Raw genomic sequence first — 16,904 nt, forward strand, 5'->3', positions numbered from 1 at the left:
TAAGACTTTCCTCTAGATTGGTTGATTCAGAGTTTTGTGGAAACCAAAATGACTGATACAGGAATCAATTGAAAATATGAATAAAATCCATCCATCCATTTTCTTCCGCTTATCGAGACTCAGGTCGCAGGGGTAGCAGCCTAAGAAGGGAGGCCCAGATTTCCCTCTCCCCAGCCACTTGGACCAGCTCCTGTGGGGAATCCCAAGGCGTTCCCAGAAACATAGTCCCTCCAATGTGTCCTGGGTCCTCCTTGGGGTCTCCTCCTGGTGGGACGTGCCCAGAACACCTCATCAGGGAGGCATCCTAACCAGATGGCTAAGCCATCTGGTTAGGATCTTAACTGGCTCCTCTCGATGTGAAGGAGCAGCGGCTCTACTCTGAGTCCCTCCCGGATGACTGAGCTTCTCACCCTATCTCTAAGGGAGAGCCCAGGCACCTTCCAGAGTAAACCCATTTTGGCCACTTGTATCCGTGACCATGTTCTTTCGGTCATGACCATAGTTGAGGGTGGAGACATAGGTAAATCAAGAGCTTTGCTTATGGCTCAGCTCTCTTTTCAATACGACCAACTGGTACAGCGCCCACTTCACTGCAGATGCTGCACCAATCCGCCTGTCAATCTCTTGTTCCATTTTTCCCTCATTTGTGAACAAGATCTCTAGATACTCCTGGGTATCTAGAGATCTCTGGGTCAGGAAGGACATCCTTCCTGACCCAGAGAAGTCCCTTTACCTTCTCCAGCTCAAAACTATGGCCTCAGATTTGGAGGCACTGATCCTCATCCCGGTTGCTTTGTACTCGGCTGGTAAGCACAAGCTGTCATCACTTTCCCAAGTACTCCCTTCGGGCCAGGTGATTTTTTGGGGGTGTACTGTTGTGAGCTCCCGGCTTGGTACTTGGTGCTCTTGAAGAGTAAGAGCTGGAGGACTGTGAGACTGGCTGTGTTTGGTGGAATTGTGTCCCCATCCCACCTCATCTTTTCCAAATAAAAAAAAGAGATTCAGTTCTTCCACCAGGAGGGGGTCAATGGAAGCAACCTTGGTTTTAGCTCCCTTACACTGTAAGATGCTGTATGCTCTGCCAGACCTGCTGTGACTTATTTTGAGCCAGTTGGTCCTTATATGAATTCCGCTTCAATTATTTGAAATGTGGACATTTGTCTTGGAGCAATGAACAACTGTAACCCTGATCCATTTATGATACATTTATGCAGTCAATATTTTCTACTCCACTGAAAGAATGTGGTGCTTGTGCACACATTTTAATGGGTAATAAAACAGTATTGAACAAACCATACAGAATGTTACTGATGAAAAATCAGTATTGATAGAAGATAATTATGTTGTCATATATCCATGTATCATAAGGAGCTCGAGCATAAGTTTAATCCAAAATAGACAATAAAGGAGAAAAAAAAAGTCTATGCATCGTCTTTTCTCAAACAGCCTCGGTTCTTCAGGAGTTGGTTGAGAACGCTGTTCTGTTTCAGAACCTTCAAGTCAGATATGTCCTCTGCAATTACAGGTATGTCCTCATTGTGACAAGGCTCATTGTCTTCATCATCATCCAGTGTACACAGGAGGGCATCATTCTCATATGTTGGGAAATAATATCTGGAGATCAGAGATTCAGAAGAGAGTTTAGTTGAGTTTGAACCAAACTTTAATGATACCTTAAAGATGGGATTACTCAGATTCAATACAAAACCATCAGGAAGCATCATGTTCTGCCGATGGGTTTCCAATGCAAAGTATAGACATCTGACAGCTCTTGGTAGGACTTACTGTGGTTGGTCCCAGGTGGACGTCTCCGGCAGTTTCATCACGTGCCCTTCAGAGATGATGTGGTCCGTCATGTCTGCTCTGGAATCAAACTTCTTCTGGCAGCCATAGCAACGGCTCTGGTGGATTTGCCGCCGGATGAAGTTGACCAGCTTCACCTGCTGGTAGAAGTTGAGGTCTGAGAGAGGAGACATCAGGACAGGATGAAGAAAATGACACGGGTCATATTTAGCAACCAACTAAACTGTCTGTTTTTTTTTTTAAGAATCTCCCATTTAAAACTAAACTGGAGATTCATATTGTTATCATACAAACAATAAACAATTATTGGTTTTTGGAAAACACAAAAACATATTAAGGAACTGAAATTAAACAGCCTTCATCCATTTCATACCATCAAGTGAAAGTCTGGACTATATGTCCATGTCCACTATAAACGTAACTTGAACATGAAAAAAAAGCTAATTTGGGGCAGAGTCCAAATATATTTGCTCCCAACTGTATATTGAATCTGATAGTTTGTAAATCCAGACAATAATTAGTGTGATGGCAACAAAGCTGCTGCTTAGTGATAATGTTCTGTTACATATTTTACTTACTGAGCTCCATCTTTAAGTTATGAAGATCAAAACCATGGGAGTCCTACAAAAATAACCCGACACCAGAATCAGAGACGCGATCACAATTGTGTTCAACAAACTGCTAACGATAGTGTCAAACATGGATACACTGCTTCTTTTCTTTTGTAAAATCTCTGTATTTTATTATAAGCCTATTTTACCTTCATGTGTGTATAAATCTGATCCATTGTCTCTGATTGATGGTCACAAAAGAGACAAACGGCAGAGACAGGATGGGCTTGCCAGTCGGACCAGTCACTGTGGACGTAAAGGTTAGTCAGAGGGAGCAAGCAGATTCACACACTTCACAAAAAAGGAAAAGATCTCGTATGACGTGGATGCACACACACGTGAACAAAGTTGTCTACTCTTAGAAGTTTTTGTGTGTGCGAGAGCCAAGCAGGCAGTGTGGCTTTGATATTTCAACTGAATGTTGGTGCAGAGCCAGATTTGTTAATGAGAAACGAATCTGGCCGAGGAGGAATGGGACCGAAACAGTGAGAGGTGGTCTAGTGGAAAAGCAACTTTTATAAACTTGGAAAATAAATATGCACACAATTGTAGTTCTAGCAGGAATGGTGCCCTGGGCTCACCCCTCCTTCTGCAATGCAAGAAATTATCTGATTGATTTTGCAGCAAAAGGCAGTTAATATAGTCTCAGTTACTCCACTCCACTTGCATACACGTAGCAGCAAACTTGTTCAGGGGACAACTGACAGATGAGATATGTTTTATTTTGCAGTTTTTGGATGTACCACTCCTTATTGACGACACCCAGGGCAACTACCCATACCGCTTATATCAAAACCCTCCTTTGTATGTACATTACTGATACATTACATTACAACACTGAGGGATACCAACAATTCTGTCCATATGTGTCAATCAATTCCATGTTTAAAACTGATTTAACCTTCGATATCCAGCTGTTTGGATGCGGTTAGAAAAACTTGGGCGTCCGACCTGAAATTCTCCTTTATGTAGATTTTGATGAAGATACTTACTCATCTTCAACATCTGCCAGCTCGCGGTCGTCCTCACTCTGAACCTCCTCCCAGGTTTTTCCCAGTTCCTTACAAGAGAACCCAGTAATGAGCAGAACTACCCCCAATGCACCGACTTCTTCATTTGTACCTCAAGTTAAGAGCAAACGGAAAGACACAGGAAGAGGACGAAAGAAAAAATAAAAATAAAAGTCTGACCTGCTCTTCTCAAGCTTTTATCTTTGAACAAATTTTTAGTGCTAGCAATGAGAATTTGGCCTCTGAAGTGTTTTGAATTTTGACTGTCCTTTGTTGTATTTTGTTCGAAGTTGTTCTATATGTGAATAAAAACACCATCAAAGTTTTGAATTTTCAGTTTTTCTACATTTATATTTGGGTCAGGTGAGGAGAACTTAAACGGCTTCAGGTTCTCTTAGTGACTTGTAATAAGGTGACTGTTGTGGAACACTGGGCAGGAATACATTCCTAATATGAAGAAGGGACCAATCAAAGCTCGGCAGCCAAGGTGAATGAGTTGACAGCTCAGTAAAATGATGTGTCATTTATTTTCAGTGTTCCTACAAAATTCATTTCATACAGAGGAGGATTACCATCACTGAGCAAAAACAGAATCCTGACTTGTTTTTCCTCAGAGTTGTGACTTTAAACAGTGGTGCAATGCTGCTGAGACGACAGAGGCAAACAGGTTTTGACTTTCAAAGCATGAACCAAAATTAATGGGTGGACATCAAGTGTTGTTGGAACCTATATGCATCATCTAAACTAAATAAATTATGAAACCCTGAAATTATGGAAGTGGATCAGAGCCATTGGGGAAAAAAAGAAAAAGAAATTGCCTTTAACTTTTAATCCTGAAATGACAAAATTGTAACAGAAGTCTTTTTTTTTCAATTTACCAGATAGTTGATCACATAAAAGCGGTCGTATTCATGGTTGTTGGCATTGATGCGACGGTGAGCTTTCTTCCTCATGTGGTCCTTCAGTGTAGATTTGTCCCGGAAGATTTTTTCACAGTACAAACACTGCAGGCTTATGGAGGAGAGAAAATACATCTTCTTTAGGCAACAGAGAAAATAAACTGCAGATTTGGAAACTATTTTAAAACCAGTCACTACAGTACGCTGAAACCATACGAATGGTAACAAAGATCAGAGGCAATAACTTCTCTCAGATGCAACACCACTAATCCTAACCCTAATCCAACAGAAAGATAAAACTAAAAACATCACTGTTTACAATCAACCCCTGTATGGTTGTATCTGCAAAATAATCCATCTAACATGATGAATGATTTTAATCATTGTATAATATTTAAGGAGCACAGTTTGGACTTCACACTGAGCAACCAAGTCCGTCTGACTGGCTTCAACTTAAAGAACTGAGTCAAGCAGTCAGGAAACGCAATTTGGCTCCTGCAGAACTTTAGTCATTTATAGATCTGTTTAAATCTGACCATTTCCAAACTTTAATCTTAAATGAAGTTGTGAGAGTGCCATATGTCATCTTTTGACGACTTCAAGAGTTTCATATTTAAGCCATAACAATGGACTTTTGATGAAGTCTGACCTGAAATTGATGATCCTCCTAGTTTAACTGTATTCCAGGAGCTAGTTGGAAACACATGAGGATTTGCTAACAGTTGAATGTGCAAAGCCGTCACCATGTATTGTCCTCTTACTGATTTGCAATGTCATGTTTTTGTTTTTCTGGCACATGTTTTTTTCAGATCATGTCACACATCTGTGTGAAACACAGTAAATGCAGAAGAAGCTATCGATCACTAATGGAGATGCTGTGCTTCACATTAGACTCAAACCGTCTCCAATGTGGCTGAATTTAAACTACTCTGAAACGAGAAGTGAGTTGATACTTGTCACAAACACTTGATGGAAGCTGCTGCCAAGGAGACTTGGCACAAGCAGATTTTAGGTTTAAAGGACATAGAAAATGAATCAATTAAATCACTAATTGAAAACTGCAGTTTTGGATTTACTCAGAATGCCTGATATTAAAATTTGCTTTATGACTAGAAACATTTAAATGTGATTAAAAAAAGCAAAATCAGACGACTTCTACAACAAAGTAAGACTTTCCACTATTATTAACAACACTGAGGTGTGAACTGAGTTTGTTAGACATGTACTGGAGGTGATTAGACATAGAGAAAAGGTGCAAGTCCACAATGCAAATTCACACAGTACAGTGAGACACGACTGTGTTGTGTGTGTGTGTGTGTGTGTGTGTTACAGTGTGTGTAACTGTTCTCATGAGTGATGTTCTGACAGAAATGTGAAAAAACTAAACTATTTCTTTACATCAACCTCTATCATGTTTTATACCTACATATTGAATTCTAGTTGTGCTCAGTGAGGAGTCCTAGTGACTCCCCAACTCCCCACCAACATCCGATTAAAGATAAAACACCATATTTCCATAGTTATTCTCTACATCGTTACTATTTGACACTGCTCATCTGTGGATGATTGAAAAATGCATTTAACAGTTTTTTTCAGTCATTTCTTACTTGTCCAGTTTATATTGTAGTGTGTCCAAGAACTCGTTGCAGTACACAATGTTGTCTGGTAGCCCGATGCTGAATGAGTGTTCTCTGGCCATGTGGTTCAGAAGACACGCCCTGAACACAGAATATGGAAAGGATCAATAATATAGTATGATAATAACTAAATATCTGTTTACTCAAGGTGAGCAGAGCTGTTCAAACTTGTCCAAATGAATCATTTCCTTGAATGAAATCAAATGACATCCGATTTGCCACTATCGCCCAATCACACGTGCCCTTACACACTCTCTTAGTGTTGACACCTTGTGTGTTCTCACCTGTTTCCAGTGCACTCCTCGCTGCAGAATAAACATAGACGATGGAAGTCGCAGTCGTCACGTTCCTTCTGCTGTTGCTCTAGGACGTCCTCCTAAAGTAAACTGTGTTATTTTTAAGCAAGCAAATCTGTGGGAGAAATTTTATGAACTGACGGAACTCTGATGTGCTCTGGCTCATCAACTATTAACAGCAGGAAGTATGTACATATATGGTACATCATTTTTACAGCTTGTAGTTGTGCCGTACTTTGTTTCAGCAGTCACTGTTTTAAGCAGCTTAAGGAATTTTGACCCAAGAATGTAATGCAGGAAATTGCATTACAAAGACTAAATTTGTGGGATCAATAATATAATCTGCACTAGCTGCAATCCTGCAATACATTTCTATCTCTGACCTCGCCTGATATATATTCTGCAACATACAAAAACAACAATTCATTGTAGTTTTTTTTTTCTTTTGAAAAAATGAACCATCAAAATTGATGACACCATATTTCCAAAGATGTAACTGAAAAACTGTCCAAGTTGTCTTTTCAGAAAGTGTTGTGTTGCTGATCCTCACCAGTCGTTTTTGCTGGAGCCTCTCTCTAAGGATTCGGTCCTCTGGGAGGACGTCACACAGCAGGAAGTATTCCTCCTGTTTCTCTACAAGGTAAATTACTTGTCAAAAGCACTTAAGTCATGTTCACAAACTTCCCTTTTTTTACACTGATTAAAGCCTAAATGTAAACATGAGTTCTGTCATTCTCTGTCAATCAATCACGTTTATTTGTTCGGGACCTTTCATCAACAAGGCAGTTCAAAGTGCATTACACTGCAAAAACATTAAAATATCACAAACACATCAGACAGTCAACAGTTGTGAAAAGTTTTCTGGAAGTTTGTGCCAAAGTTGAACAAACTTCCAGAATTTTATTGAATGCTGCTTCTCCATGTTTGACACTAAATATGAATTACATTGTCACAATGTCTCTCCTGAGGAGGTCATGAGTTGTTGTGTTCCAATGGACTCACCAACTGGGCCAGTGGAATTAGTCTTTATGACACTGCAGAAATCTGTGACTGGTTGTTCAAGGAACCGGCCCTTCCAATAAACCAGGTACCTGACAAAGTAAACTCAGACAGCTCAGAGTGGTCAGACATACATTTCTGTTCCTCCACACAAAGACAAAGAGCCCTACCTCGGGAGGTTGGCTATGAGCTTGATATCAGCAATGACAAGCTTGTGTTCCAGCAGCAGGTGTCTGAGCAGAGTGTCTTTCTGCAGCGGCGGGACAGACTCGGAACAAAACAGACAGACCAACAGCTCATCACTGGGATACTGCACCACACTGGGAGTGCTGGGACTTCCAGCTCCAAGCTCTGGAAAACTCAAAGGCTCCAATATGCTGTCCCTGCCTGAAGAACAGTTAAATCAAATCAAATCTGATCTAATTTTATTTGTACAGCACATTTCAGCAGCACGGCATTTCAATGTGCTTTACATCATAACAAACACAAAGTCATGCAACATAGAACCAGCGATCAAAACATTACAGTAAGACAAGTGCCATTCAAAACAAAGATTAGCACCAATCTAAGGGAGGGTTTACTAAAGTGCATAAAGAAGAACAGATGTTTAGAATGACAAACAAACTGAACTCTTTAAAAATCATCATAAAAATCTCCGTTTGGTATTACAGCAAACACAGCGGAGATCTAAGGAATGAATCTGACAGATGAAAATAAAATCTATGAACATGATAGGTGGGAGGAAGAAAATGTGTTATTCTAATCTAGATCGTCTCTAATTATCTATTAGTAAATAGATAAATTAATATATTAGTTGATCAAACCTTTAAGGCTAGACCTATTCAGATCATAGTTCCGCAAAAAAAAAAAAAAAAAAAGAAGAATGCGAAAACAAAAACTTCGTACAAGTTGATTCACCCTGTATGAACAATAATGGGAAGCTTTGTTCCAGGTAAAACATGTATGCTGGTGTTGGTTCGTTGTGTTATTGTATTTTATTATGTCCAAGAGAGAGTTTGTGTGCGGGTATGAGTTTGATCTGTGGGCTTGTTGAGCCCACAGATCATTGACATTGAGTTAAATGTGAATTCGTGCCATATAGTCTAAACTGTACATCCTTTTTGATAAACAATAAAGCTGTGGGCTCCGAAAGATTCAAATCCCCTTTTTTCGCAGATAAGCTGCTTTCTTTGGCTGTCTTTTTAAATGTACAGAGACAAGAAATAGCATGTCAAAAAGGTTTAAATCAAAAGCTAATGTTGTACGCAGAGACGAGGAACGTAGGTGAATGTAGTTCCTGGTGCTTTCGTTCAACACCGCACACTGTGCGTATTTAAAACACATCAACTCTTTCAGTGTACAGACAGGTGTCAAACTTTAACATACCATAGTCTGCTGATCGTTCGCAGGCGGCCATAACGGGTTTTACGTAGTGATACTTCTTCTTTTGTGTTTTTTTTAGGCGCTTGGCAAACCAATTTAAAGGGCATTTAGCACCACCTACAGGACTAGAGTGTGGACATAAATGAAAATCAGAGGAAATTTTAAAATGCTCGTCATACAGCAGTTTCAAGATTAGCTTGAGCACATTAACTTTCGTAGATTTTTGTTTTAATCTCTTTTTATTAATTAATTAATTAATTTGTTTGTTTGTTTGTTTGTTTGTTTGTTTTTAGATGATCAAAAGGCTTTTGATAAAGTTAATCACACCTTTAATTTTGACACATTGTCCTTTTTTAACTTTTGCACATTTTTCATTAAAGCCTTTAAGACACTTTATAGAGATAATAACAGTTCTATAAAACTTCTTTATGGCATATCTAGCCAATATTAATATCAATAAAGGGGTTCTCCCCTTACATTTTCTGCTTGTTGGCCAAATTCTAAATTATTTAATCAGACAGAGCTCATTTGAGGGAATTAAAATATTTGATCAAGAACTTAATATTTCACAACTTGCTGATGATATATCAGTATTTTTAAGAAATTCTAATGAAATTCCTGTAGCTCTGTCGGTTATAGCTAAATTCTCAAGCATTTCAGGATTGAAACTCAATCTCAAAAAATGTGAAATCCTTCCCTTATATACAACTGCTGTTACTGAAATGTGTAATATCCCTGTAAAAACACTGTAACTTATCTAGGAGTTAAAATCTACACTGGCCACAATAACATGGGTATTCATTTTACTCCTGTTTGTGAATCTATTAAAAAGAAATGTAACAGTTGGTTAGCTAGGGATTTAACTATTTATGGTAGAGTACTATTACTCAAAGCAGGAGGAATGTCAAGGGCGTCATATCTTTTCGCATCATTAGATTTTAATAAATTGTTCTGTTCTGATCTGGATAAAATTCTCTTCAAGTTTCATTTTATATTATAAAATAAAAACATTTGGTTTGTAAAACTGGGCCACTTAACCTGACAATCATATTTTTGGATACCGAAATTCCATAAATTTCCGCTTTTCTAAGTTTAGCTATCTTATTCAGACAGAACATGGCAGGCTTTAGGACCCAGAGCGCTACACATATAGTGGGATTACAGAGGAAGTCACGTTGCTACTTCTTGGGTAGGTGTATTTTAGCTTTACAAAGTTAGCCGCTGTTTAGTATTATATATATATATTAAAGAAACCCCGTCATTTCCGATGGCTCTGGAGAGTCTTTTAATTGGAAAGCATATGAACTGCTTGTCCTGGATATTGTTCGGTGCTCTCTGGACCTCTTTATGAACTAACTCCCTGTTAACAGTAGGGACTAGATGTTAGCACCAACAGCTCTGCCTTTCGGCACCAGGAAAAGGTGAACAGGGTCAGTGGATGCTGCTGCATATGTTGTTGCCTTTGTGTTTGCCTACTAATATCTTATTAGAAACATATCTCCTCATCGTTTATAAAAATAATTAAAAAAAAATTAAAATGTGCAATTGCTTATATAGACCAAAAATGTTACAAGAAATTCATAAGGAACACACACCAATTTTCTTCCCCTCTATCCTGAGAAGAAAACATTTGTTTAAAAATTATGACATCTCTAAACAAAATAAGAACATCGCTTTCTATTCCACTCCCACAAAAATGTAAGATATTAATTTCATAATTAAGTATGAAGTTTTCCGTGTAATCTCTTTCTGCAAAAGAAATCTAAAATAAATATAAATTCCCGTGCGAGGTCGATTCTTGCCCCACAAGACGTCCGTTCTCAGAGCCTTTGAAGCTCTCATTCACTCTTAATATTTTTTCTCTGATATAATTTCCAATCTTCATCTGATATGAATTCGGTTTTTGGCATCAGTTCAGATTTTCTTTCTTTTTTCTCTTCATCTGTTGTCTTTTCCTTTCAAGTTACCATATGGCACAACAAACATCAGCAGGACGGCGCTACGTGAAAACTTTCATTAGTGGATTCTTTGTTGCTGTTCCCGTCACAGTTACTATCCTAGATAAACTGGCCTATGTGGCTCGAGTGGAAGGAGCGTCCATGCAGGTGAGACTGCGTGACTCATCAAGGTGATGAATATTTGTTATGGATATTAAACACCTTACTAACACCTGGGCAAAGAATTATCACAGCATGTTGCAGTTTAGTCGTGGTGGCCCTGAGAGGTGGCTTGAAAGTAACATTTTGATGTGATCAGCCATTTTTTCTGAACCTCCGTGGCAATCCACATAAACTCATTCTGAAGAAAATCCCACCAGCAACGACAGGTATCTGGTCCCTCACATGCTTCCTCCTGTCTGGCTGGGACAGTGAGTTTCATCCAAGGGTCTTTGGTACCATCAGATTTCTGTCCATGTGTCAAATGTACCCAAAGTGTAAGGGTTTACTCATTTCAGTCTTTCTTTTTTAGTTTTTATGGATGCCCTTTGGCCTTAAAGCCAGAGTCATCAGTTGGGTCCTGCAGGGTAGGCCATTTTTATTCATTTGTTTGGACAAGATGCCAGTGACAGAACACATAATGCATCTCGACCAGCTGTTTGGCTAAGCTGGACACGCTCTGAGGATTGTGAACCCGGCTAAATGTCGGTTTGATCTGTCTGCTGTTGTTGCTGGGACACAAAGTGTCAGGTGGTTCCCTTAACTGTCAAGGTTGAAGCTGTTTCAGCTTTTTATCTCTCTCTCCCTCAGTGAAGCATAGGCAGGAGTTTTTGAGAATGGTGAACATTTACAACCAGTTCATCCCCCATGCTCACCTTACGCACAACTTGTATGAAACGACTGAAGGCAAAAAAAAAAAAAGTGACCAGCTGGCTAACAAGGAACTTTTTGTCCATCCATCTCCAGCAGCTCTTATGGCCCTGATGACCAATTTGAGTTTTTTTTTCTTTCTTAAGTTATTGTTTATTAAAAAAACATTATCCACAAGACTTTCTCATCAGAGGGTCTACTGTACATCTGGCATCAGAAGTACAGTAGACCTCCAATTTCCTACAGTTGGTCTCAAAGTCCTGTTCGTTGAAGATCTCACAATCGTGGTCATCACTATTACTGTCCTCTATAGCCACAACAACAACTGCTGTAATTTGTTGCATGTATAAAATTCTTATCTGCAATGTTTAAAGTAAAATTTGCAAATGTTAGAGCTACTATGATTCACTTCAAATCAGTTTTTATATTGCGCCAATTAACCAATGTTGTCATGAGATACTTTACAGAAACCAGCCGATTAAATAAATACATACTTACAGTACTTATGAGTACATTGACTACATGTGACATGTGCATATCCATGCTGAACTGTGACACTGCCGCATCATTGTTTTTCTATCACTTTACTGTTAATAAATAGTGAATTAGGTACTCAATTATTTCTCATTATTCCCTTTGTTTTTTAATCACCATTCAATAGTTGGTTTATTTTTACCAGTTGGTTTATTTTTACCAATTTCAGCATTAGTCCTTTTTGCTTATTAGTTTAGCTGTATGTTGCTAACGGTGTTGCTAGCTTTGAGTTTTTTTGACTTTGTATTTTGACTGTTCGTCTAAAGTATTAAAATAAAATTCTCATGTTTTGAGGAGAAGTTGTTTGTCCTCGTTGTGTGTATGCAGAGCTTGCCGTTTGGGAATGTTGGTGCGTGAATTCACTCCTTCACCCCCATTCGCTAACAGTTCCTGACATATTGAATGTTGCTATTACTGATAGTAATGAACTATTACCAATTGTAATGATTCCTGATAATCAGGTGTTGCTAATGTAACACCTGGTTTTGTTTTAGTTTAAAGCAAAACCATGCCACCCACAACGGTACTCCGTTGTGGGTGGCATGGTGTACTTTTGTGGTCCAATGGTTGTTAGGAAGAAACACCCGATTTGGTAGAAAACAGCTCCAAATGTAACAATCTGTTTAGAAATTGTATGCTGTTAATATCGGCCAAAACACGGCCGTATTCCAGTAATCTGAACCTTTTCAATTTGACTTGTTTTAAGCTGATAAAGTTAGCTAAAACAGACTGTCAGCTTCACGTTTTCACGACTCTTGTAATTTATTCTCATATCCAATAAGCTCCTGGTAATATGACATCTGTCTACTGCAGAGAATGGAACTATTACCAATTGAAAACTTCAAAGACCCTCTCTCAAAAAACATTTAACTAACGTCTAACGTTACTGTATTTCTGACCAGCCATTCCTTAACCCAGATGTTGGAGCCCAGTCTGATGTTGTCTTGCTGAATCGTTGGAGTGTAAGAAACTACCAAGTTCAAAGAGGGGACATTGTCTCTGTTGTGTGAGTAAATGCCACAGTCATTATGAACATACATTGAATTTAAGTTTTAGGGTTTTTTTTCTGTTTCAGTTTTGTTTAAATACAACAAATACACGCCACCAATATCAATGCTTTACATTACCTTTGTTTAATAAACCTCATTTACTTTTCTCAGAAGTAATAATTAACTTCACATATTGCCTTTTTCACATTACCATCCTAATTAAGACAACTAAGGTCTAGTATATTAAACAGGATAAATCAATTGTTTTAAAAGCTTTCCTGCATTTAGCTGCATATTAACTGATAAAAACATCAAAAATGTACAAAAATACAGTTACAAGACTTACAACAAAACTATAGAATTTCACCAGTGATGTGCGGTCAGGGGAGGCAGGTGAGGCAGAACCTCTCCTGTCATCATGGAAAAATAATATATAATGATAAAATGATTTATCTTGCTATTTTCACCCTGTGGTTTGTACTATAAAGTACCTATTTTTCATTTAGCTTAACCAAATCTGATACATTTTTTCTTCAAAATTGCCATATAGTCAAATGCAGCGATATATTTATAGTTTTCTCCTCTTACCACAGTAATCACTTATTACTTATCGCAAAATAAGCATCAATACTAAAACCATACTACTGCAATAGACTGAATGTTCTGCTCTTTGTATGGGAAGTATGTGAGTGTTTTTTTTTTTTTTGTGGCATGTTGTCAGTTGCTATGGCTGCGAGGCTGCGCTGATACAGACAGAGAGAAAGAAGTGGTTTTGAGTTGTACTGTAACGGTTTTTCCCTTTACTGTGGAGCACAGCAAAAAATTTATAATATCTACATGTCCAAGTTTGACAGAATTATTCTGTGGCGGCAGCGCGTCTATGTATGTAGAAAAATAGTCTTTTTGCCCCTCCATCGTTGTTCCCATGCGCGAAAATCCCTTATGTGAACAATAACATGCAGGGGGTCTACATTTGTAAATATGATTATGATTAAGCCAGTGCCTCACCAGCTTTGCACCTCACCGCAGGTTGCTGAATTTAACATGGCGTTGTTTTAACTTTAACTTCTGAATTCCCACACTTCATGAACAAAAGAATAGTTTCTCTACCTTTGACTTTGGCTGGACTCACTTTGCCTTCATGCTCTGAGATACGTTATGAATCAACAAGCAACTGAATATTATTCAAACAAAAGTAAAATATAACTCCTAAAGCCCAGAGTTAGTAAGACATCACAATCTTCCAGTCACCTAACTCCGTGGTGACTGGTGGTGGTGACCCAAACCTTCAAACCTTCAAAAACTTAGAGACTTACCATCAGACTTGCTGATTACAGGATCATCCAATAGTGGAAGCAATTATGTTCTGACCTGTTGTGCCTGTTACTATTAACTATTATGTATTAATATGCTTAATTATTTAATTCAGTTCCCCTAGAAATCCCAAACAGAAGATCATCAAGCGCGTCATTGGCCTAGAGGGAGACTTCATCAGGTAGGAACGTTTTCCCAGTTCTCTTGCAGTAGCCTCAAACCGTTTTTGATCATTTACCAGAGGCATGCTAACTGTATATTACTTGGAAAAGAAACCGTCATTAAAATCAAAGTCATGCAGCGATCAGACAGAAATCCTGTTTTTTTGTGTGTTTTTTTTTATGTTTTCTGCTGTAGTAACAAACACACATTATATTGTGGTTATAGTCAGGTATTTCTTGCTATTTAACTCTCTAAGAAAGTCAGAATTTTCTCTTATAAATTTATTCTTATAGTTTATCAATTACAAAGTTATTATATAGTATAGAAACAATTATAAATATTTCTGGATTTTCAACATGTTATAGTTTTCTAGGTTGTTGTTCTTGTTGGCAAAAAATACTTGATGTGTTTTAAAACTAACACCACCTGTTTAGATCAATCAATCAATCAATCAATCATCTGCCATGCTTATCCTTGTTGGATTGTGAGGGTGCTGGTTCCTATCTTCAGTGGTTTGGTAAAAAGGAAAGAACAGAAAAGACTACACAAAACCAGAACAAGCTCAATATGCTATCACTTTCTAAAGCTGTTTTGTTTTTTGCATTAATGTATTCAATAACTTTTTTCTGATAATTTCTACAGGACTCTAAGCTACAAGAACCGATATGTACGGGTCCCTGACGGTCATTTGTGGATAGAGGGGGATCATCGTGGGCACAGTCTGGACAGCAACTGCTTTGGACCGGTATAAACAATAACAGTTATGATATCCATACGGTGGAAGCTGTGGGGAGAACTAACACTATCAGTAATGAAGAAAAGTTGTACTTCACAGGTTATATCTTCTTAGTCTGCCCTTTCCATGTTATCCAAACTTTCAAGAAAATCAGTCCTGATTCCTGACCATATTTTTTACTGAAGAGGAAGAAAACTCTCACTTATTGAAGTTTATTAATTCAACCTGGAGAAAGAGAAAGTAGCTATTGACAAAATAACCTTTGGTGCTCGGACCCTGGCAGAAGACATGGTGCTGGTAACCGCCGTCAGAGAGGATGAGCTGTTGTGGATTAGAGACGTCTTACCTCGCCAAAAATCCTTTCTGAATCTCAAATCATGGACACTAAACTAAATACATTTTTCTGACCAGGACCTGACTGCGTGTCGAAGAGTTAGGGGCTGGACGTTGTGGAGCGCGTCTGGTTCAGAGGCGCATTCCAAACTTTTGGTTGAAATGTAGCCTTTAATTCTAGACTGTTGGGCTATTTCAGCAAAGCACCTTGATAAATTTGACTGGCAGCCAATCAGAACGATGAGCATGGCAAATAAAATTTCAATGAATTATTTTAACTTATACTTTATAAGCTTTATATTTTAGAATAATGAATGTGAAACAGATTACATTTTATGATACAAAACATTTTTAAAAATTTGATAAATTTTTTTGATTAATTCTTCCATTATTATTTTAACATATTTTTTCTTATCATACCCCCTACTTTCGGAGTTTTGGAGAAAAAAAGACAAAACAAAACAAAATATTGTACCTGAGTATGAATTCGGATCTTTGAATATTAAAATTGATTTAACCAACATTTTTCTATATCCCTTCCTCCTTAGGTGTCACTGGGGCTCCTGCATGGCAGGGCCTCCCACATCATCTGGCCACCAAATCGGTGGCAACGCATTAAACCAACTCTACCGGCAAATAGAGAACCACTGGATGCTGAAGAAGATGATGAATAAAAAAAGATCAGATAGTTTTTGGACAAATTCTTTTAAGCAAATGTTGTGCCAACATCTATTTCCTAAATATGTAATTGTTTGAATTTTAATAATCAAGTGCTTTGATTGAGTTGCTTGTGCTTTTTTTTTAAATCACTATAAAGTAAATCGTTGATATTTCCAACTTGGAACTATTTACTCTGAGGTTGTCAACTTTCGAAGCTTCAAACCCAAATACAGTAATAATTCCGAACATTGTTCTTTGAAATTGAATTTTACACATTGATATTCAATAGAGCAGACGACTACAACGATACGTAGTGTTTCAAAAGAGGAAAGGAAATCTTATGTTTTTTGAACAATAACAATATTTGATGTAACAATATATTCATGTTTTATAAACAATAATATTCCTTATTAATTTGGTGCTAATACATGAGCGTTTTTTCTTTTTCTGGTAACAAACTGCCATGAAGTATAAATCAGATTTTTACTTTTGTGTTGAATTTCTGTTTTATAGTATATATACCATCAATGATTAAAATAAACAATAAAATTAACTTTCCTGTAAAATTCACCAACATGATAATTCTTTAGTAGAATAAGATGAGTATTGTTTTAAAAGAACAGAGGAAATCTTATGTTTTTTGAACAATAACCATATTTGTTAAGCTGTTGCTAAGAGATGACAGTGTTGTCTGGTAAACAAGAGCCACAATGTAAACATTACATACTTTA

The 16,904-nt window shown here is 37.8% G+C and overlaps 2 protein-coding genes across 4 annotated transcripts; one reads left to right on the plus strand and one right to left on the minus strand.

The window, feature by feature from the left end:
- Positions 1–1,233: 1,233 nt before the first annotated feature.
- znf277 (zinc finger protein 277) lies at positions 1,234–8,713 on the minus strand. The gene is made up of 12 exons (XM_044124033.1): positions 8,642–8,713; positions 7,426–7,642; positions 7,259–7,347; positions 6,807–6,889; positions 6,245–6,336; positions 5,931–6,041; positions 4,303–4,435; positions 3,407–3,474; positions 2,564–2,660; positions 2,382–2,424; positions 1,786–1,960; positions 1,234–1,614 (listed from the first exon to the last, which is right to left on the minus strand). Exons 1-12 carry the CDS (start codon positions 8,670–8,672, stop codon positions 1,422–1,424), a joined length of 1,332 nt encoding a protein of 443 aa, XP_043979968.1. The 5' UTR covers positions 8,673–8,713; the 3' UTR covers positions 1,234–1,421.
- Positions 8,714–9,768: 1,055 nt separating this feature from the next.
- Positions 9,769–16,296, plus strand: immp2l (inner mitochondrial membrane peptidase subunit 2). 3 transcript variants are annotated; one of them, XM_044124035.1, is made up of 6 exons: positions 9,769–9,827; positions 10,602–10,743; positions 12,882–12,985; positions 14,398–14,463; positions 15,087–15,189; positions 16,062–16,296. In XM_044124035.1, exons 2-6 carry the CDS (start codon positions 10,609–10,611, stop codon positions 16,185–16,187), a joined length of 534 nt encoding a protein of 177 aa, XP_043979970.1. In that variant the 5' UTR covers positions 9,769–9,827; positions 10,602–10,608; the 3' UTR covers positions 16,188–16,296. The 3 variants fall into 3 exon arrangements, with proteins under 3 accessions (XP_043979970.1, XP_043979972.1, XP_043979969.1); XM_044124037.1 differs by lacking the exon at positions 9,769–9,827 and adding an exon at positions 9,839–10,068; XM_044124034.1 differs by lacking the exon at positions 9,769–9,827 and adding an exon at positions 9,839–10,059.
- Positions 16,297–16,904: the final 608 nt, after the last annotated feature.

The sequence above is a fragment of the Gambusia affinis genome, linkage group LG08, assembly GCF_019740435.1.
Source record: "Gambusia affinis linkage group LG08, SWU_Gaff_1.0, whole genome shotgun sequence".
NCBI classification, from domain to species: domain Eukaryota; kingdom Metazoa; phylum Chordata; class Actinopteri; order Cyprinodontiformes; family Poeciliidae; genus Gambusia; species Gambusia affinis.

Bases quoted from the DNA above. Each gene is read 5' to 3' on its own strand.
- znf277 (XM_044124033.1), bottom strand. From the start codon at position 8,672: ATGGCCGCCTGCGAACGATCAGCAGACTATG. The intron at 7,348-7,425 runs GTAGGGCTCTTT...TTACTTTGTCAG, and splicing joins CTCATAGCCAACCTCCCGAG to GTACCTGGTTTATTGGAAGG. The intron at 2,425-2,563 runs GTAAAATAGGCT...TTATTTTTGTAG, and splicing joins AGATTTATACACACATGAAG to GACTCCCATGGTTTTGATCT.
- immp2l (XM_044124034.1), top strand. From the start codon at position 10,019: ATGTTAGCACCAACAGCTCTGCCTTTCGGCACCAGGAAAAG. The intron at 12,986-14,397 runs GTGAGTAAATGC...TATTTAATTCAG, and splicing joins GGGGACATTGTCTCTGTTGT to TTCCCCTAGAAATCCCAAAC. The intron at 15,190-16,061 runs GTATAAACAATA...CTTCCTCCTTAG, and splicing joins ACAGCAACTGCTTTGGACCG to GTGTCACTGGGGCTCCTGCA.